The 23,454-nt window shown below is 45.9% G+C and overlaps 1 protein-coding gene across 5 annotated transcripts in view; it reads right to left on the bottom strand.

Moving 5' to 3' along the window:
* FOXN3 (forkhead box N3) overlaps positions 1–23,454 on the bottom strand; it is a 1,349,433-nt gene that overhangs the window by 240,523 nt on the left and 1,085,456 nt on the right. For all 5 annotated transcript variants that reach the window (XM_069637430.1, XM_069637431.1, XM_069637432.1 and 2 more), the window contains one exon: positions 18,726–18,790. In XM_069637430.1, the coding sequence (XP_069493531.1) occupies positions 18,726–18,790 (65 nt within the window). The remainder of the gene's footprint in view (positions 1–18,725; positions 18,791–23,454) is intronic.

Below are 23,454 nucleotides of genomic sequence, written 5' to 3' on the forward strand. Positions count from 1 at the left end.
TTTTTATTATATATTGTATGTAATTTGTTTTATTTTTTATTTTGTTATCGTAATAGGACTTGCGAAAAGCTCGAAAGAAATGCACACAATTTAAAAAGTAAGTTAAAACAAATACCCATCTGTTCTGTTCTACTATATAGCTGCAAAGGGGGATCATAAGGTTGCAGACACGATAACACTCAAGTCTCAAACTATTCAAATCTGTAACTGATCCACAGAGCGTAGGTTCAAACTGCAGCTCTGAGAAGCCCCATTACAACTCGTAAACGCCAAACCAGTCTGTCTCCTTCTGAAAAACAAGCAGACTACACACGTCACAGGAAGCGGCTGCCTAACTTCATTTCCAGTCATTTTACCCGAGATGAAAGATCTGAAGTGTTTTCAGTCGCAGCACTGGCAACCTTGTTTTGAGAAGAGGAATGGGACATTCGAGTGACAAGAGCATCGATTGGCCGACTTCCATGAAGTCACATAATACTGCGATCCTCAGTGATAGTTATTCTGTTCAACTCGCATGAGATCACTGCTAAAGCGAGCTGGTTCTGCAGAAAAGGTCTTAAAAACAAAGTGCGTTTCAATGTTTACCTGCAAACATGCCCCGAGACAATTCAAAGCCCTGCGCGGCTCAGATGTCAGGTAATCTGCGGGCTACACACCTACCGTTTGTTCTGTGGCAAGAGCCAACCCAGTAATCTTCAACCGCGCCCTCCCGTCGCCAGGGCGACCAAAGTAAACTTTACCCTGTTTGGTTTGAAGGCGGGTATGACCCGAGCCAAACTGTGGCCTGCTCTGTTGAAATGGCTTCTGGTCACGGCCTTTCTCGGAACTCGTGGCAACATAAAATAAAAAAAATAAAAAAACCAAAATAAAATGCATGTTTCAAACGGATTTTCCTTTCCCGCGAATGCATTTTGCAATATGATTCCAGTTTACAGCGTAGCTTGAATTAGCAGAAGGGGTCTGGCCAAGCTGCAGAAAAGCAGATGTGCTTAAAAAAAAAACGTGCACGTTCTTTGACAACTATTAGTTTGTTAACTGCAAAGAATATGTGGGCAGGATTGTTAGGGTGCGGGAGAGTGTGGCAATCTAATGTCTACAATGTTTCCCAACAACTTGTAAAGTCAATGAGGAGCGTCAGGGAATGTGTACCGCCAACAGAAAGACGGTCCGATTAGCAGTGCTCCAGGTCACCAGTTCAGAGGGTCACGTGGCTTCCCGCTGCCCAGTGCACTATGGGAATTCTCCTCTTGGCTCACTTCAATAGAACCACAACGTACTGAAGCACGCGATAAGAGGGGCTCGCAACTGAACGCCCCAGATAATAAACACGCCTGGTAACCTGACCCGCGCTTATCGATCTGCAGCCTGAAGCATACCTTTATCAGAATCAAAGGGGTAGCGAGGAATATCAACGAACCGATTGCTTCAGATATTTGTGCTGCTTGCTGCCAAGGGCCGAATTCCGCACAGCCCCGCATCAGGGCAGCCCGGGACACAGGCGGTAACTGGACGTGTAGCTCTGCAGTTTCAAGTTACAAAGGGCTTGATATACTGTGGTCTTCAAGTTATCCTGGCTCGGGCAGCCATTTTCCCAGGGGCACCAACCATGGGAACCTTTGCCTTTTCGGTCAAAATATATTCCGTAGAAATACAAATAATGGGGTGCTCTCACTTCAGACATGCTCCCTTCCTTTTTTTATGGTGGACATGTCCTGAAGTGATTTTAAATGTAGCAAACATGTTTGCACTCCGAGTGTGTTGTGTTTGGAGTGGGGATGGTGTCCTGTTGACACGTCAGTTCCGCGGCTGTGGGAGGCGGGTTTCTACAGTACGTCCGAGAAGAATAAAGATGTTTGGAGACATAGCTCCGCGGCCGTGCCTTCTTTCGGCGCAGCAAGGTGCTTGCACGATAGGCCTGATCTGAGGCCATTACACTGGCGATGAGGCGGTCGCACTTACTGTGCGTGGACCCATACCGACACAGGGGTGAGCGGTTGTCAGGTGACATGGCTGCTTCCTCCAGCTGTGCCGAGGGAGCGGCAAAGCTGCAACGCAGCAGGAGCATCCAGGCCCGGGCCGCAGGCGGTGAAAAGAGGCCCCGCCCATTATGAACGCGCAAGGGGTTCTGATAACTTCCCGGGGCGCGGCAGTTATTCGCCTTACAGCGGTGAGTGGGGGGGAGAGGAGGAGGGGCACGCAATGGTGCTTGTGCCGTGAGGCAGCCATCGGTACAGCAGCGCACCATTTGAAGCCCCACAGAGACCGATATTGACACAGTGCTCGTGCCACCCAGGCGGCTGTGTGGATCAATAAGGGATTGACCACCTCCCACCAATGTTTCAGAACTCAGATCGTTCTTGGGCCTTGCCAGCTATTGTACGAGATACAAAAAGGACTTCGCCACAGTCAGTGATGAAAAAACGAAATTCAACGCTCAACTGGTCGGAGCAGTGCCAGTGCGCCATTGAGATCATACACGAAACAGTCGCGTGAACGGAGAACATGTGCTACTCCGACTCGGACCGGAAGACTGAGCTAACAATGGACGCAAGTCTAGTGGGGTTGGGTGCCATCCTAGCCCAAATTGACTCTAAAGACCCGACAAAAACACACATTGTTGCATATGCCAGCAGAAGTCTTTCGCCCACAGAGCAAGCCTACTCGCAGGTAGAAAAAGAAAGCCTCGCTGTCTGCTGGCGTGCACACATTTTCACTTGTTTCTTTACGGCAAGCGATTCCGAGTAGTGACTGACCATCAAGCACTCCATTTTCTCTATGGCAATCCACAAGCCAAGATGCCACTCCGCATCGTGAGGTTGGGGCTGCAGCTACAGGATTATGCATTCAAAAATCGTAAACAGGCAAGGAGGAAAACCCTGCTGACTTTTTATCCCAGCATCCCAGAACAGAGTGCACTTCTGAGCCATCGGTGGCGGATCGTTACCTCCAATATCGCATCCAACAGGCCATACCAGAGGGTATTGACCCAGCCCGCCTGGACCAGGAAGTGGAATCAGACCAGGCTTGTCAGATAATGTGCGAAGGAATAAAATCTAGTCAGTGGAGGAGGGCCAAAGAATGGGGTCGCCTAGCTTCAGAAGAGATACGGCTAGAGGTGCACAGGCTACAACAGGTGAAAGACGAACTAGCGCTCTCAGAGGACCACCTCCTATTGAAGGGACACAAGGTGGTGATTCCGACATCTCTAAAGAGGAAAGTGGTAGAGCTGAATCACAAAGGGCATCGTGGTGTGGTATCCACGAAGCGCATGTTGCGCCAGAAAGTGTGGTTCCCCCAGCTTGACACCACGATGGAAGACCTCCTAAAACAGTGCCCCACATGCTGCTCCTCACGCCAAACCGACATCCAGAACCATTGAGAATGTCCGAACTGCCGGGGGGCATATGGGAAGCGGTGGCGGCTGACTTCTTCGGTTCTATAGAAGGAGGGAGGTATGTATTGGCCGTCATGGACGAATATTCTTGGTATCCAGAAGATCATATATCAACTGTAGCCCATCACGTCATTCCGGTGTTGGACTGCATCTTTACAGCTTATAGTGTTCCTCAGAAAGTAAAGACGGACAACGTGCCTCCACTCAACGGACATAGCTTCGCAAGATTCTGTGAGTACATGCAGTTCCACCATCACAAAGTCACCCCTCTGTGGCCTCAGGCCAATGGCATGATTGAACGGTTCATTGCCAACTTGAAGAGAGCATTACAGGTGGCTCGCCTCACAGGGCAACCATACTAGCAAGTGCTCCACCAGCTGCTCAGGGATTACCGAGTTACACCCCATAGCTCCACTGGGAAGACCCCCACAGAGGTCACGTTTGGGAGAGACATCAGGGCCCGGCTCCCCCAGGCCAGCCCCCAGGAAGATCGATCGCTTTTGGACACTGAGATGAGGGAACAAGACCAAGCAGCGAAGGAATAAGCGGATGGTCGCCGAAAGGCCTAAGATCCTCAACTTGCAGTGGGAGACATCGTCGCTGTGCGACAACCGCAGACACACAAGCACATGGCTGCTTTTCAAGAGGAACCGTTGATCATAATGGAAAAGAAAGGCTCCATGGACGCACTACTCTTGACGGACTACTCGCAACGCCTGACATTTCAAGAAAGTTCCCCTGTCAAGGTCACAGCGACTAAGCGGACGTGTGGGGGTACCCATTGACTGTGCCTCAGATGACCCATACCACAGTGATCAGGACTCTGAGGCATCTGATCGAGAGGCAGCCAGGCCTAGCGGATCAGCTGCACGTTTCAGTTCTCCACCTCAGAGAGCCAGGAATAAGCCTTGCCGCCTCATCGAGTAAATGGTTTAGCGAAAAGTGTTTGTGTGTTCATTAACCCGTTGGGTAACTGTTTAATTTGGGGGGAGGGAGGTGTCAAGTTGACATGTCAGTTCCGGGGCTGTGGGAGGCAAGTGATGCGGGAGGGTGGGGTTTAATCAGCACGTTCGAGATGAAAAATGAAGACGTTTGGACCCAGAGCTCCGCGTCCGTGCCTTCTTTCTGCGCAGCGAGGTGCTTGCGCGATCGGCCTGATTGGAGGCCATTACAGATGGGGTTTCACAAAAAGAGAAACTTTCTCCCGTCTGGTCTGTCTCGGTGTTAATAGCGTTATAAAAATTGCAGCTGCAGGATAAAGCAGCATGTTAAAACCCCTGGGTTTTGCCCAGAGACTCAGGGTTTTCACACTCTTTTCACACTCTTCTCTGGGTTTTCTGGCGTCCGAGCATCTCCGCCTATGCCTCCATGTGATTGGCTACAAGAGTACTATATGGCCAATAACATTGAGGTGTCAGTGGGGAACACTGCCCTAAAGAAAGAGCAACTCGCACTCGTGTCATTTTTTCTACTTATTAAATGAATGGTTTGCCCAAAAAATTTTATTGGCCAAAAAGATGGGCAATAATAAAAAAAAAGTGCCATTGTATTTTTTTAAGTCCCTATGTAAAATTTTGACCAATTGAAGCTCAATATTTACAAAAGCAAGCACATGGGGGCATCCATTTTGTGAAATTGATGCCCGCCTGTGCTCGCTTTTGCTTTCGTGGCACTAATGAAGAAAAAGCCAGCCAGCTGTAGTAAACAAAAGCTACCACTGGGTGGCTTTTCCTTCATTGGTGCTGGGACTCGCAGGGCGGAGACCGGAGACTACAGGCAGAAAAGCTACAACTGCATCTCGGTAAGTGCTATTTTTTAAATAAAAGAAAGCACTAGCTGCGTTTTTTTTTCTCTAAATTTTCCAGGCTGGAGGAGCCCGGAAAACTTAGAAATAAAACCGCAGCTTTAAAAACTTTGTATTTATGTTTGCGGTAGCTTTTGAAGCTACCGCAAACATAAATACAACGTGATTGTGTTTGAAAACGCTGCGGTTTTTCTTTCTAAGTTTCTCAGGCACCTCTGAGCCAGAGGAGCCTGAGAAACTTAGAAAGAAAAAACAGCAGCGTTATTGAAACACAACCGCGTTGTGTTTCTGCCTGCCGTGGCTATCACTTTGGGTCTCCGGTGCTCCCCGAGGGGAGCACCGGAGACCCAAAGTGAAAGCCAATGCAGCCAGAAACACAACGCGGTCGTGTTTCCATGCCGCTGTGTTTCTGCTTACAGCAGCTTTCTCATTTGGGGCTCTCTGGCTGCCCGTGGGGGGGCCCGAGAGCCCCAAATGGGAAAGCGGCTGCAGGCAGAAACACAGCGCGGTTGTTTTCAGAAATGCTGCAGTGTTTCTGCCTGCCTTGGGGAGCCCGAGAGCCCCAAATGGGAAAGCCAAGGCAGGAAGAAACAACGCAGTCGTGTTTCCATGTCGCAGTGTTTCTGCCTGCAGCTGCTTTCCCATTTGGGGCACTCGGGCTCCCCAAATGAGAGCCTGAGAAACTTAGAAAGAAAAACCAATGAAGGAAAAGCCACCCAGTGGTAGCTTTTGTTTACTACAGCTGGCTGGCTTTTCCTTCATTAGTGCCGCAAAAGCAAAAACGAGCACAGAAGGACATCCATTTCACAAAATGGATGCCCCCATCTGCTTGCTTTTGTAAATTTTGAGCTTCAATTGCTAAAAATGTTACATAGGGACTTAAAAAAAAGTGCCAGTATATTTTTTTTTATTATTGCCCATCTTTTTGGCCAATAAAATGTTTTGGGCGAGCCATTCCTTTAAGTCTAGGGTGCTGCCGCCGACGGACTGATTGGCCCCAGCCCTTTCGGTCCGAATGGGGAACCTGCCACATTAATGCCCTTCACAAACAATCCCTTCAACAAACAATGCAGCCACTGTTTCATCACATCCCGTGAAATTCGAAATTGCAGCGCTCTGTTAGAGGCAGAAATGAGGCTGCCAGGACTAGGGTTGCTGCAGTAACAAAACAGAATACTTTTCCAAAAAACGCACTGAGCACAAACAGGCATGATACTGTGTCATGTCTGTGTGTGCCCAGTGCGGCATTTGCAAAATCTTTGTCACCCGGGTGCTAGCTGTGCTGAATGCAGCATATATTTTGCACATGCAGGCTACCTACAACAACTGTGGTATCTCTTACTAGTTGCAAAGACCATGCAGACTTAGCCATAAACCGCTAGCTTTGTGCTTTAAAATATGTGGGCTGAGCATGTGGGCGTGGCCTTGCAAAACACAATACAAATTACCAAACAAATGGCCTATTGATTAAGGGAACGCTCAGTGCAGTGCACTGGATTGCAAGTTTCAACTGCTTCCTACACTTTTATTTTAAAACAAAACCATTCCGGAACAGTTTCTTTTTAAGATAAAAGTATAGGAACAGTAAAACTTAATTAAAAAGATTTGGGGAACATCGCTCCCGCCAACTTTGACCACTGGGATGAGGAGGGCAAGAGGAGCTGGCAATCCAGTCGGACTGAATTTTATTGATTTGGGTAGAGGGTTCTAATGGAGTGAGGCAGGTAGGGAGAAGGAGTGGGCACAAGGAGGCAAGGGGCCGTGGGACAGTGCAGTAGACGGCAGAGGGAACAAGATGGTGAGTCGAAAGAGATGCAATCCAAGTGGTACTGAGCACAAGCAGGACCGGTCTTACAACAGATGGCACCCCAGACGGGAAGCATCGTTGGCACCCCCCCCTCCTCACTCGACCTGTGATCTCATGCATGTGTCATGGGCTGAGCAGCAGGAGTGGGGACTATGAGTTAACAAAATTGTCAATGCTGGAAACTGCTGAATTTCATGAACCTCAGAGAACAGCAATAAGAGGGTCAAACCCGAACAGGCCTGGTTACGTTAGTCTGCTTTTGCTCTTCATTTTTAGTAACAATGGCCAGTTTGCTGCTGTGACTCAGGTTAGAGAATCGACAATTTCAGATCTACACTAATGTCATTCGTATGACCTCAAACATTTAGCCACTCTTAAAAGGTGATGAACTGGTCTTGAACAGTGTTACTCAAACCTACAAGAACAAGCACCAGCAACATACCCACCGATAGCTGTACAAGCCCGTCTATCTCAGCATTAAAATACATGCATTTATGCAATATGTATGGCATCAAATATTTCACAGGAAGTGAAATATATTTAGGCGGGACACACGTAAACAATATCACTACTCCATGTGAGTGGTAAAGTCTACTTTAAACATATGCAGAGAGTTGACATGCATGTAAAATTCAACATAGCTCCCAATATTAATGTTGGAGAGGTGGCGTTCTAAAATTATGACATTACAATGTGGACTTTACATTGAAACACACAGCAGTGCATTACCGCGGCACAGAAATGGCAGTTCGAGCGTTGGGGTTTGTTTCGCTCATGCTCGTGAACTCTCACAATTCTTAAATGTTTCCTTTGTGCTCCCGACCGCACCATGAAACTGTAAGATCGCAAAGAAAAACGATGTCTACCATGCCAACATAAAAACAAAAACAAATTCTTAAAGGGTGGAAGGCAATCTTTTCTTGGGACTAGTGAAGTTTACTTTTTGTAAATTACTAGTCGCGTGGTGCTTGAATTACAGCGGCCCTTGCACATTGTGCAGTGTATAGACTAATTTCATTTCAAGGGACTTGGAGTACTGCGGGTATCAGGGGAAGCATCTCCAGTGTACCCCAAGCGTAGTGCGCTTTGCCCTCCACGCTCAGCCCAAAGCCTTGCAGCCCTGCGTTTTTTCACATTCTCCATTATGGTAAAGAATATTGTTCCGAGCTTGGGAGAGAAATGGACTATGCAGAAGGAGCTGCCTCCCCAGAGTGTGTTTAGCTGCTGGTGTATCAAATGCAGAAATGGGTGGCATCAAGACTCAGAGCCCCAGGCTCTGAAACACCTTTTGCGCACTGGTTGGTTACATGACAGAAAGTGTGAGCAGGTGAATCCCCAACACTTGAATCATTATTTAGAGACCTGGCTTTGATTAATGTAGAGTTATCTAGTCATGGCCATTTCCCAGCGTTTGTGTTAAAGGAGATCGAAAGCTGCACCATGCAGGGTATTTTAAAGGCCATGAAATGATGCTACAGCATGTCGCCCCCAATGGAACAAAGAAAGTGAAGCATGCATCCTGCAAGTCTGGGTATTTGCATTATACGGCAGACGGGCCAACCGTCCACAGAGACGTTTCTACTGTAGTTGCTGAGTCGCTTTCCCAAGCCAGCTGCTGTGCAGACTTCGCTCAGCTTTTGGTCCAGGGCCTGCATCCATCCTTCACACCATCATTCACAAGGTGCGTTTGTGTAGTTGTTTGTTTATCTCGTTAGACTAGCGTGACTGCTATTCCAAACAAAAGAAGCACAATGACAAAGAAGAGTATAAGACAAGTCTGAGCGAACAGTGAAATGTATGAAACTCTTGCACTAAAATAAAGTCAGCAGATCATGCCCAGGAAAGAGGCAACGACGAACAATATGCTCGGGAGTGGGAACTAGGGGGGCGTAGTAACCTCCAAACCGGCCCACGCGTGGTACTGGCCTCCAGCGCCTCGCCCGCAAAGTGATTTTGGCCTGGCCATGGGCCGAATGGCCGACGGACGGACCAATCCAAACCCGCTGGAACTTGCAACTGTTTAAGATCTGCTGACAGTGACACTCTGCCCACGTTTTCTGAGACCCGGCCTTTTGATCTCCTGAGGAGAGTCCACCACCAGTGCTCGCTTCCTTTTTCATGACTACTTGAGCCTTGACAAAAGTGTCTAGCTTTGTGGCCTCCAGAGGCCGTTCTTGGTTGGCCCAGTCATCTTCGCATTACCATTTTAAAATAAATAAAACACCTATGCAGCAATAGGCCTCACCTGCGAGGATGGGAGCAGGAGGAAAGAAGTGTGCTTGCCTCGGCAGGCTGGAGTTACAGCCGGACTTCCTAAAACAAGGCCCAATCAGCGAGGGCAGGATGTGGCAACTGTTTGTATTTGCTGATTCTGTTGCTGCTTAGCAGTGTGTGCTTGTGATGGGAACAACTTCAGGATTTAGTGACCCAATCGCTCCTCTTTTCTGTAATGGCCGGGGCAGACAAAACCAGCCTGCCCCAATCGATCCACACTTCAGTGTCAGTGTGCCCCCATAGCCTGGAGGAGGGCACACCGCAAGTGCGCCCATGGGCCTGGCAGGCGCCAGGGGCGCTGGCGCCACCTGGGGCCGGGGGAAGGTAATAAAGCAACAAATGTTGATAATTTATTTGCCAATTGCCCTGCCCCGCTTGAGAGCAGAGACCTGACCCGTTTACTGGGCCGGGCGAGGCGGGCATCTGCCCAGGGCGCAATAGCTCCATGGGGTGCAATTGCCACAGTCCCTGGAGCCTCTGGAGAGGATAGAATTCCCCAGTTTGTGGGGCGGCGCATTGACGTGGGGAAAGTTCCGCAGGTCAGGTGCTGGCGCTGCCCCTTCCGACTGTAATGTCACATAGTACAAAAGTACTACGTGATATTACAGAAGTCAGAGGCTCCCTCTGACCACTTTCGCGCCACTTGGGGTGGGGCGCATAAGCACACCAATAAAAACACTTTCGGTCCCAATGCAGCTAAGACCAGCCTCTTCCATCACAATGCCGGCAGGAAACTGCTAATGGTGGCCCATTAGTCACTAAATGGTTTTGTGCTGGCATTGAGATGGGAGGGGAGGTGCACTGGGCCGTGGGGAGTGGGCGTGCCTTGCAGGGACGCACCGTTGGTCCCGGCACGGTACAAACGGAGATCCGTTTGGGCCCCATGGTGCGTCCCTGCAAGCCCAGGAAATGGCCAAAATAATAGTTTAAAGCAGCGCTATTTCTTTCATGCCGCTTCTTTTCCAAACTATATATCAATTACACTTTAAAACGCTGCCATGGCACTGGTGATGAGTTACTTCACTATGCGGTTAATAGTTTTGACCAGCGTTGCTGAGTAAATATTCTTTAAGCCATGAACCGGTTTATTTATTTATTTATGCAATGTTTGTCGGGTACATGGAGACGGATAATTTATTTATTTATGCAATGTTTGTCGGATACCTGTATCTGACACACATTGCATAAATAAATAAATATGCAGGTACCCGACAAACATTGCATGAATAAATAAATAATCCTGGTCCTTATATCCTTACAACAGTCAAGACTTTACTGTATCAAAGCATACACTCGATTCCCATTCAAATAATGTTAAAGTGATTGTTTATTGGGTTCAGGTGTCTCCTTGTCATTGCCCTTTTGGCTTAGGTTGCCTCCAAACCCCCTTCAGCATCTTGTGTTCTTTGTTGGTTGTATATACTGCATCCTATGCCATGTTCATGGTGTGCCCAGTCCTCATTATCTGCAGCCTAAGTGGGACTGGGGCATACAATTGTCTTGGGCACCAGTGAAAAAGTGGCCCACCGTTGCAAATGGCAATTCATTCCTTGTGTGATGGACTGTTTGACTTTGGGTAGGAGTTCCTTAATGGTGTAGTTTGGGAATGGGGCGCAGGGTGCAGTGGGAGTGGTGCGCGGGGTGCGGCAGGAGTGGAGAGCGGGGTGCGGTGGGAGTGGCGCATGGGATGGGGTGAGGGGGCGCATTCCTAGTGTTTCGCCCTGGGCACCAAATGGACTAGAAACTGCCCTGGCCGAGGCCACAGCCTGCAGCAGTGCCAGTGGTAGAATACACGTGTAACACGTTTGTTTCCTAACATTATAAAAATGAACAGGCACATTAATTTTTATAATGTTAGGAAACGAACCTGTTACATGTGTATTCTAGCAATGGCACTGTGGACTGCTGGTGCAGCGCCCCCTGGAGGCTGACTGACGTCAGGCAGCCGCCTGGGCTGCCTGATGCAAAGACCGGCCCTGAACACAAGACCATTGAAAGCTTTGTAGGCCATGAACACACCGGACAAGACACGTGGAAACCTTCTAGCACAGGCGGCCCGGGGCATTTTCTCCAGCATTAGGGCCCTCCTGAAGAGGCAGCAGCTAGGTAAAAAGTCCCATGCCGCAATGTCCCGGTTTTCTGCACGGTGTGGGGGGTGGAGTCAAGCTGCCCACTTGCCCCCACAGTATGTATGCCATTGATGGGGATAATAGATTCATGTTAGCAATTGTAAGTCACCTGTTTCTCAGGGGGCAATAGAGTGTAGAGTATAATAGATAGTAGAGTGTAACTTGAATTACACTCAAGTTACACTCTACTAGTCCGCCATAAAAATGTCACTCGCCACCTCAATTCTATATATACACACACACACACACACAGCCCATCATTTCTTAACAGTCACAAGTTAAATATCACTTGCTAAGGGCTAGTAGCGAGTGCACAATATTCATTTGTTGTTTTGGTTTGGTCTATGTGCCATTTTATTCACACCCTCAAACTGACTCACTACTTGTTCTCATAGTTATGCTATTGTACAGGCACGATTCTCCGCCATCTGTAAATGTATTATTGTTAAGTCACACTTCTGATTGAAACTGACATACTTTTTCTACAAATAAATACAAGTACAAATAAGTGTGTGATACGGCAGGATGCAAATTATCACTAGCCGTTGGTTAGTGATAATTGACTCTTGGCGAGTAAGAAATCGTGTGCTGTGTGTATGTATAGAACTGAGTTGGCAAAGCTTGCTACTTTAATTTTTTACTGCTGATGTTTTCTCTTCTCCATAACTCGGGACTTCCTGCCACAGGTTTGGCGTGGGTCTGGTGCATAGCAATTTGGCATCACAAACTAACTTTGGAAAGATGCATTCACTCACTAGACCACTTGAGCATTCACTGATCATAAGATAAGATTGGACCACTGAGAAGTCTCAACACCAGTTGAGTTACTGCATAAAGAAAACGAGGCAGGGGAAGGGATTCTTTGGCTTAGATGTGTGCATGTGCTGTGTGTGTTTTGTGTTATACAACAGGAGTTCCACAGTTTGAAGGTGCCCCTTCTGGAACCTCTGGGGCAAATGTCCAGAGATTATGTCCACAGCATCGATCGCCTGATGATGCCCGACAAACACTGCACTTCGCCCAACAGGTAAAAAACCAAGGAAGCTTCACTGGGAACAGCACCAAGTCAGAGTGTAGCAGGGAGCACTCAGACTGCATCTCAAGAAAGGGGAAATGGAGGCTTGCGTTTTCATAATGCGAAGGAGCACTAGCTCTGAGATGCAAATCTGCATGCATTCTGGATGATTAGCAAATGGAGATGTTCTTGACCTCCTCTTAGCCAATCAGAATGCTTACAGTGAAGTCAATAACTACTGGTATTGACTGCATTCTGAACATTCTGTCTTCAGAAGCAGTGGGGAAAAGAACAATGCAATTTCCAGGCATGATTATTTTCCACAAACAATTCCACTCAGGGAAGACCTTTTTTTGCTGCAACATACTATTAAAAACATGAAAGAGAAAGATAAACATTGGAAAATGCTTTCACATTCTTTTTACTTTTACATGACACCTAGTGCATGCTAATGTTAAACATTTTCCATTTCAACCAAGTTGCAAATAAAATGCTTGACTTATGAAGACAACCATGTTCTTTAAATAGTACAAAATAAAACCACAATTTATTTACAAACTCAGGTTGTCTATTTACTTTGCTCAGTCTTAAAAGCACCATTTTTACTTCACCACGAACACTTTATAGCTTGCATTGCTACTACCAGGTGCTATTACCCACTCAGTCTATAAGGCATAAGTCTATACTAGTCAATGGTTAATAAGACAGACACCAAGGTATCTCAGAAGGCCTCACAGCCGGACTAATTTAAGATAAGTGACCACTTTCACCTACCTCACTGATGAGCAACCTCACAGTGATACCCAAGTGCTGCAGAAGGCTTCAAAGCTTGACAAACATGAGCCAACTCCCCATACTCACTATCCACTCTAGGATGCTGGGGAAGCTGCATAGCTGTCCACCTTTGTGTGCCCCATAGGGAGAGCTCTTTACTCTGATAGCAAACATCACATCTCTACCATACATATTCCAAATCACTACTTGCTTAATTTATTTCTCTTTCAACAACAGCCAAGTTTACTGTATTGGAGTAGGAATGCAATTTTTTTTTTCTCACCCTCCCACCCCCTTCTTATGTTTTTTCGGTAGTGGCGGGTGCCGCCACCGCACCCTCTCCTTCCCCTTGCCTTCCGTAGGCCGCCATGGAAAGGGAAGAGGGGCTACATATGGAGCCCCGCCTTCCCTTGCCATCCTTTTTTTTTCTTAGCACCCCGGGTTACCTCTTTGGTTGCCCAGGGCGCTAATGGCCAGCCCCCTTCCAAGTGCTGGAATGGGGGCTTAACGCCACAGTGATAACACCTTTCAATTCGAAATTCCCTCATGTATAATGCTTCTAGTTTCTCCAAACCATGGTCCATAAATAATGATTAATTAGGTGTGATGAGACCGTTTTTGCAGGATAACAGCATGCCTAGAAAGTTCTGAAAGACACCGAACACATGAATCTGTGTTTTTACTATGAATCACATTATGACATATGTTTTTTTCCTTCTAAATAATATTTTAAGACACTTCCCCTCCCCTCTGTTACTTATGTAGGAATTCCACTTTCCACCAGTCAACTTTTTTATTTTACCCTATATTATATTATTTTATTATGAAATGCACGTGGTTACTCCATGAGATTTTGCTCCATTTCATAATGATTAATCACAGACTCCTGACCAGACACTGAGGTTCTTAAAGAAGACACTGAAGGGTTAACTGGGAAATGCCATGGTGTACGCTTTGGTGGGGCGGAAGGTGGGTAAGTGGGGAGAGAACTGAGGCTGGGCTAGCAGGAAGTATGAGAGTTTGCATCTCCCACATGCTGCTCTGTTACTTTAGGATGTTCACTATTTACTCTGTGGACCATCGCAGGCCCGGCCAAGCAGATAACCAATGATCACCCTTCACAATTGTCTCTAGAAATTAACAAGTTGTTAGTGCCTAATATTACAGCAGGGGTGGGACCCTGCTGATGCAGCAAAGAGTGGGGAAATGTGGGATTCCGCTGATTGTACAGTACAGCTGGGAGATTGCCACCTCTGAGGGGAATGCTTACTTTACACCTAGGAGAGTGGGATCCTATGACATTACAGAAGGCTGCTAGCGGCTGCTGACTGTGCATGCGGAGACCATGACCTGCAGATTTTATAGCTAGATCTGAGCAAGAGCAGATTTGCCAGGGAACTGTTGATATTTAAATGGCGCAGTGCGTGGGTCTACGGAAAGGGAAGGGAGGGGAGATTTCTGGTTGGAAGGAGATACTCTGGGACAAAAGACACACATTTTAATTGACCATAGCCTGTGGGAGAATGTTCTTAGTGGGTCACCAACTTTACAAGACACTATGGGCCTGATTCACAGGGCGTTTTCTTATGGGATTGCCGCCATTATAAATCACGTCTGTGAATCTGGCCGTTTGTGTTGGCCTTAGGCTAACCCAAGTCCACACGTTGGATGTTTGGGTGGCCAGTCATTGCCATGTCACTAGGATACAACTTTTCTAATTCTAGGTATTTATTTACCAAACATTCATGCCCAGAGATTTTGTTTGAAATAGCTTTCACAGAACAAATGGGACTCGAGCCTTTGATACCAACGAATTGATTAAAGGAAAGCCCTAGGCTGGAAAACTGGTATCTGATGGAAACGAGTCCCCTGGCCAGTCTAGACCCCTGGCCAGCCTAGACCCCTGGCCAGCCTAGACCCCTGGCCAGCCTAGACCCCTGGCCAGCCTAGACGATCTGGAGGAAGCTTCTCTAGACCTCCTGCAGATCAAGTAATTAGGAAAGTGACTATTTCGCTAAGTGCAGGACACATAAAACACGTGTTTTAAGACGTTTGCTGATGAGTCGATCATGGCCATTTTTGCATGCAAGGAACTTCTACTGGTAGCCCCAATGTGCTGCTGGGTTCCCTGCATGCAATTTTAAACATTTACAAATTGGAGAGCAAAACAAAACATTAAAACCAGGCAAAATGGCCTTTACGCTTTGGTTTTTACACCGTTTTATATAACATGTAAATGAAGTGCGCGCATTATGGTTTGCAGAAGGCATTTACAATGGATTCCTATGGAATGTGCCTGGTTTTACCGGTCGCTAAACGGAAGTGGATTGGACTCCATTGGAAACCATTTTTTTTACTCCGGCATGAAATTCACTTTGAAGATGGAGGTGTAAAGCATGGCGGGAACGTTAATTTCAATTTGTGCCCCTTCTCCATCTTCAAAGGGAGTGAAAATGGCCTGGAGTAGTAATGCCTTGGTTTACCACTCTTTCCATTATAAAATTATCCCTTTTGAGTACATGGGACCTAGGTAGTATTTAACAGCGGCAGGCAACACTTGGTAGGAGACACAAGTGGCCTAGACAAAGGAGTGAAAATGAAAGGATTGAATGTTCGTTAAGTGACGACTTTGTGCTCAGACGCAATGTACTGAGGGCCTCCCTCAAAATCTTGTGATGGGTCTTGTCTTAGGGATGGCACCTACAATTATCTATGTCTGTGGAGTGCTGAGAAGAGGCTGCTTCATTGGATGTCAAACTTTGTCAATACAACTGCCCATGACCCTATAATACCCGATATAATAGTCACTTGATTGAAGAAGAAAAAAATACTCCAGGGCCCGAAATTGAGGGTAGCTGGATGATATGTAGCTCCTGCTTGTAGCCTAGACAACAACAGTTACCAGGAACTATATTTGCCTCCCCAGGCTAACAAATACCAAACAAACACACACGTGAATTTAATCATATGCGTTTGGAACAATCTACAAATAAACATTAGGAAACATTTACATGACATTGGAAGCATAATGATCCATAAATAATGGATAAACTGATATGTTTCCAGCTTATGTGGAAGTTAGGTTTGTGGAATGCTATGCGCTAGCTCCTCGTTCGTCAGTGAAAGCTCCTAGTCACAGGTTAAGGCTGGATTCCCAGGAGCTGGTTTTGGCTCCTGCTTACACACTCTTAATTTCGAGCCCTGTACTCCATGCACAGGAAGAATCATTTAACCTGGGTATATAGTAAATAACATTAAAAAAACGAAACAGATAAGATGGAATGGTTTTGCTCCACAGGGATTTTGTTGTAGAAGAGTGGTTTACCCAAATGGGGCCAGAGGAGACAACCAACATACTGGAACTATGAAAGCCCGAAGGTGTATACCAATTATGAATGGATGACGGTAAGGATAAGAAGTCAGAGATAGATTTCCAGATGAAAGGGCCATTGTATGCGGGGAGACTGCTTGTGGATCTGTCTACTCACTGCTGGATCTTATTGCAAAAGGATGAGAGAAGCAAAGTTTTCAAACTTTTGACATTTAACTTGTATCCATTGTCGGTGCAGACCTGTGTCCAATCGCAGCAGTGTCAAGAAAATAAGACAATCAGATTATGCAGCAATAATGAAATCATTATCTTTGATCCTCATGACACTGGTAAACTGGCCTAGTCAGATATCAGGGTGACTTGACTTGTGATTCACTGTGTCCCATCAAACTTGACTTTCTGATATATGTACCTGTCAATATATTTTCTCAATTTGCGGAAAAAAATAGTTCAACTCAGCTTCTAGGAGCAGTCTCTGAATTAGAACCTGCCAAGCTTTGACCTCTATATAGTTAGTCCATGCACGCAAACAAATCACCACATCAGTGCGAGTCCCCAAAAAAAGCCCTGCTTGGAATATAGAGAGGAACATGGGTCAAACGTGTATGGAAAGGCTTTGCATCAAAGTTCAAACGACATAATGGTCTCACCCACTCAAGTGAAAATAGAGCTTTCAAATAATGCACTGATTTCACCCATTTTTACATATGAAGAGGCGCCTTAACCACATCTTCTACATTGGTGTTCGGCTCTCTAGAAACTACGACTCCCATGACCCCTCACCATCGACTATGTTGGCTGGGTCTAATTGGAGATGAAGTCCAAATCATCTGGAGAGCTAAAGGTTACGGATCCATGACATAGGAAAAGCATTTTAGACTGAAAGGTACAGAGAGCCACACGCTTGCTAAAAAGCAACCCGATCGAAATGTAGGGAAGAACTAAAAAGCCCTCCACGGTATCATTCCTCAAACATTGTGGAAGTACCACCTCTGGGGAACAAAGAACTAAACAGTGTGTTGCATATCTGACTATCATATGAGATGCAAACTAGAACTTTTTGTGCCCATTTTGTGACCGGTTATGATTTAAAAGGACATATTCCCAAACACAGAGTTCATGTCACATGTGTATGGAACTAGTAGGGCTGGGGAGTCAAAAGTGGCTCTTCGGTACCAGTCTATATCAAGCCAACCAGCCTCATATAGTCTTCAACTAGGAGCGAAAAAGCTCCCCAGCAATTTCGATTCCTGAAGGTAACATCGCAAGAAAGTCTGGAGGGTGACACACAGGAATACACTGCGAGACTGCCAATAAAAGACAAGAACCACAAGATCCAACACATCAAGCAAGACAGTACTCAATTCAAGTAAGGTTTGACACATTGTTTCAATGCAATGCAACCAATTACCTTCTCCTTGCACATATCAGAAAAGGAAAACACAACTCTGGATAAAATGTCCTCGACCAGAACGAAAAAAGTCCCCACGTGCACTTTGCTAACAACAAGACACAACAGTTCCTTGAAATAAACAGTAAAACAAATTCCAGAACCCTCATTCTTTCATGTTCCTCAAAGTTAGCACAATCTAGTGCTATGCATTTCCACAGGCGAACAAAAGGCAGATCAATCATAGCCTCCATTTAATAGTGATTTGTCACTTTTAAAAATCAAAAATTGGCTCGCAAAACTTTAGGAAGAGCACACAAATTGTGACAAAATTCATAATCGAATGCATTTGAGTCTCATTTTCATTACTGTCGAGAACAAATCAATCATTTTAGACATCCGATGAGCACAGTTTTAAAGTCTGTTAAACCAAGCACACAAGATGTAGGGGCAGCAACTTGGTGTAACAACTTGTTTTCTTTCAGCAGAGGGTGAAGGGGGAACCAGCTCTGGCATTTAAGGAGCATTTATTGCATAACATTTAGATTGTGTTGCTGCTATATTTACAACATTTTGAAATCCATGCCATAGTAACATTGGTGGATGGCAGTGGGTAGCCTATCTGATACATTAATAAGCAGCATTTCTTTTACCAGCACAACTGAACATGAGTCAAATATATCCAGCTTGTCAGAATAGCTATACATTAAGGTGACTTGTTTTTTGCAGAAGACAAATTCCTCAAAGAGATGGAAGAAAAGGGAAACTAAATGGAAGCAGATCCTTTGGAAAAACTCAATGACCTACCTTGGAGAAGCACTCCGTTCCTCTTGAAGAAAGCGCTCACTGGCCAAGTGGGTGGACCCGATGTGCTAAAGGAGAAACAAATTGGAGTGTAAAGGGCACATCCACATTTGCAAACAACAAACATATGTACAATTAGCTCAGTTAAGGAGATGTCCTGGGGCCTCCAAGACGAGCATGTAGCTCAGAACGCGCGCCTTAGCTCACATGATTCCCAGCGTTCTGAGCTTCCTGAGCAGCAGGAGGCCACCATCTTTCATCCCAGCGGAAAGCCTCCCCACGCACCTCACTACTTGCATCTCCCATACCCACTCCCTGCGCCCTCACCAGCTCCTGAAACTCCCTGTGTCTTGCACCTTCCCCTTCGCGCCAACATCCTTTCTCCCCTTGTCCAAGGCGGCCACTTTGTTTTGAGCTTTTTTTTTATTTCAGAAACGTCAACCACGCTGTGTCTCAGCTTAAAAAAGAATATATTAGCACCCTTGAAAGCAAACCAAGGTGCTACAAACCCTTTGGTTGGCGGGCATTACTTTAAGGGCGCCACGGTCCACGTTAAGGCAAGAAAGTTCACGGGCCTTTAACTCTGACGCAGGGTCATTGTCTGAACAGTAGTGCCTGTCCATCTTGGGGTTTATTGCTTATAAAGCAACTGTGCATATGCCAGGTAAAGTGGATGAGCATCGCTGCAGACGAGACATTGCTCAGCCTATCAGCTAGAAGCTGGACAGCAAGCGCATGGGAACAGAATCAAGCGTTCACACACTACCTTCTAAGGGTAACATCATCCTCCCCCAAAGGCCATGCCTTCAAAGGTAACGCTTCACTCTCTTCTTTCAATCATTTAAAACAAACAATGTACAATTTTGACACATTCCATATGCAGGTTAGTTATTTGTGCTAAGATCAGAATTTGTGCACAATATTCCTCCTTAGTTTAACACAATTTAAACACATTTTACAATATAAAACCCAATTTATGAATTTACAACTTGGCATACAACTTTGTAACTTATTCTCCAAGAGTGAACTTAGATCAGAGATAATGGATGAAATGTAGTTACTTCACTATCTGCTGTAATTATTTAAGTAATCTGTTAAGCTGACATTAGCACCATGTGGGACACAAGATCACCTGTTGTCCTCTTTTAGAGAGGGTAACTACAATTCAGAAAGAGACGGTTCAATTGCGCATATAATACCCAGAAAAATAGAACCTCAGTACAAAAGGAACACAGCGCAATGACATAGGGTGACCAGACGTCCCAGAATTGGGCCCTCTGTCCCGGGAGTTTTTTTCTTCATTTAAAATCCTTTAAAATCCTGTGCCTGCTTTGGGAGAGTTAAGGTGACAATTGTAGAAACACAGCTGTGATTGCAGGGAGGGTATACATCTTCACACCTTCTTGCATAATGCTGGTTTACCAACACGTTGACATAAATTATAAATGCAGTACTTTGGTAAATCTACATACAAAATATGATTTGCCTCGTGCCAGCAACAGCCACCTAAGTTCGTTTCTCACACTCACGCGCTTCTTCGCTCCCCTTTCCCTGATTTTGCTTCCCCTCTTGCCACACCCCCTACTCCACTCCCACTCGCCCCTCTCACACCCTCCAGTCATCATCTTCCTCTCTTTTTCATATTCTGTCGCCCTGATGTCCGCACTTTCTCTCCTCATCTCCGCCTCTCCACGCCCCTCTTTTTGATCAATATAATACATTTTATTAGTCCATGCTTAGCAACTTCATCAGCAGGTTTCTACACAATCAAAACTGAAGAAAAATCGCAAACCATGTGCCCATCTGTTTAATGGCGAAAGTGCAGAGAAACACAGAGTTTCAAGGGTTTTGCATCTACGACCACCATCTGATAAAAGGTACGATGTGAAATGGGAGCTCTTAATCTCTGTGCCGGAAGGAGGAAACTGGAGGTCCACAGGCATAGGTGTTTCCCTAACAGCAGTGCACTAAGAATTTGTAGTTTCAAAGTGGAAAGGGAAACTTGAAAACCAAAATCTAGAGAACTTCTCGAGGTGAGAATTATTAGTCAGTCAATATCAGCCACATGGCTGCATACCGTCTAGTGAAGCTGTCTTTACATAGTAGCTGTTTTGTGCAATTCAACTCATGTGGATTAAACAGCCTGTACAAGCAACAGCTCTGCAAACCTTCTTAATATTTTTCCCATCTTGGTCCCGCTCTTAATTACGATATTGGCAAACAGAGCCATGCCGACAGGCTGCATCTGTGTTGGGGCATGCACTTGGGTTTACTGTGGCCCGCCTGCCCACAGTTTCGGTCAGCGAGTCCAGCCAGCGAGATTTTCCTCCCCATCGGTAAGAGCTTCCACTGGAGTCTGCCAGATATACCGAACAAGAGATGCCAGTGAAACAGGCTGGTTTTGGTTGTTAAGAGGTGGGTGTGGCATGGGAAGGGATGGGTCCCAAATGAGGTGCTGGTCAATACCATCTGACTACTTTGAGTACAGCTGGCGTAGGCGTCAGAATAAGAAAGGTGTCCTGCCTGGCATCAGACCGCCAAAGCACCTCCCTATCTGCACCACTGGTGGTACGACCCAGCCTGCAGTACCTCCAGCTATCGCCAGGTGGTTTGTATAGTCCATATTCGCAATGAGGCTACAAATCGCATCCTGTACAAACTGCACTCGCCCCAACGCAGCATGAGTATTTCTTTTGCTCCAAACTATCGTTTATCGCCTGCAATAACAGGCACATTACAAAGCACTATGTATCAGGAGTGGAATGGCCACTTGGGAACTCTAGAGATTGCCCTGTAGGCGTCTGCACCCTGGGCTCCTTTTGTGTGGTTACCTATTTCATTTCCAAATGTTCTCATAGGAAAAGGATTGGGCTTGCTGAAAATGTGCAATATGGGGCCACTTTGAAAATTATTTCCAGGGCGTCGGACAACGAGAATGTTATGTGGCTTCGTGGGTCCAATGCTTGGAGGGTTGGAGAAGAGTCGGAATGGCTCAGTCAGCAGTACCGATTGCCAGATACACATTGTGTTAGGAGTTAACATTTTACCCTCAACATCGGTTTTGTTGGGAAGACAAAAGAATTTACAGTTACCGCCAGCCGCTCGCTGCCAGATAATATCATAATTACCAGTTACTTAGCAACGGTCAAGCAAGTTTCCTCCAGAATCAAGCCAAGCTTTTGCTAAAACGGAGCTAATTATAGCTCAGGAAAAAACACTTTTACGGTCTGTTGCAAACTCAGGGATTATTTTTTTCACATTCTAATTAAAATTGATTGCTACAAATAGGAACTGTGGCTCCGGAAAGAACAATCACTGTGTTTTCCCCGATCCTTGTTGTGCAGACAAGTCGCTAAATGAATCACTTGGTAATTCAATGAACACAATTTTCAGGCTAAGGTCGGATTCTGACACTCGCGAATTAAAAATCAGCTTGCACGCTTCTTGGGGGAAGGGTGCAAAGGATGGAATAGAAAAAGGTTCAATTATGTTTTCATAAAACAGTGTTTAATGGCGGGAAATGCCTGTGTGCCCAGTTCAAAAAACCTCAAGACGCAGAGAAGGCGTGTACTAGTACCACATAGAAGTAAACGCGAACACTATAAACACTTGTTTGCAGCAGCTCTCACGACGTTTCACTTTGAGGTTGGTATGCTTCAAACAGCTGAAACAATTTGCAAACATGTACAGAGCCCTTAAGTGTGACTCATTTGCAGGGTTGGACTGGGACATAAACATGGTCTGGGTATCAACGAAAATGTGGCCCACAACCACAGATTACAATTTGTTACTTTTCGGGACAAAGTGTTTGAGTACTGAGCAAGTGACTTGGAGTGTGTTACAGTGTGGACACTGGATACTGCTTCATTGCTAGAGCTACTCGTGCAGTCTTTCTTCTCTGCTCATTGTTGGAGGGCTGTTTGTAACGAATATTCACTTTCCAAGCGGAGCGATGCAGAGGGGATGCAGAGGGACTTGGAGTGTGTTACCGTGTTCCTGTGGATTCAGTGGCTCGGGGGCTCACGCTTCACCAATGGCAGTGGTAAACGGTTTTTCCACTTTGTTGACGTGAGATAATACATTAATGTAACACTATATCTTCAGTTTGAAAACTTAATCCTGGGCAGGAAAGGCCTGGTAGGACTGCTGTGACTCCCCTTCCACTGCTGTAGCTGCAGTCTGTTGGCACGGTTAGTTACTGATCAGGCGTGTTATTTAATAACATTAGTATCGGGACTGGAAGCACCAAGCCGAATTTGCCTTTGAACAATTTTGAGCAATTTTCAGGGTTCCATGTGTTAATATCCCCGCAAAAATATCACCATACAAAAATGTTGCCATATTTCTAGAGTGATATTAAGCTATGGGACACCCCCGCATCCTCCATTTTTCCAAATGGAGCGGGGGACACCCCTGCAAACCCGGGTCCCAATAACCCCATGAACTATTCCCACTAATAATATTACCTATGGCCTTACCCCATGACCACATATATGATATTATTGCTGGGGATATTACCCAATATAATTTTCGGGAGTAACCAGGCGCATCAGCTAGTTTTTTATCTGAACGGTACTCAGCAATCGGCACAAGACACAGACTGCGGTGAAAACTGAGAAACATAATTCTGGGTTGGCAGGTTAGCGAGTTAGTCGTTTAGTTTGGTTCACTCTGGTAAATTGTGCTCTCCGAGTGTTAGAGGTGGAATTGTGCACTATAGTGTAGCATTGAG

This window comes from Ambystoma mexicanum, chromosome 14, assembly GCF_040938575.1.
Source record: "Ambystoma mexicanum isolate Mex_15411 chromosome 14, UKY_AmexF1_1, whole genome shotgun sequence".
Lineage (NCBI taxonomy): Eukaryota > Metazoa > Chordata > Amphibia > Caudata > Ambystomatidae > Ambystoma > Ambystoma mexicanum.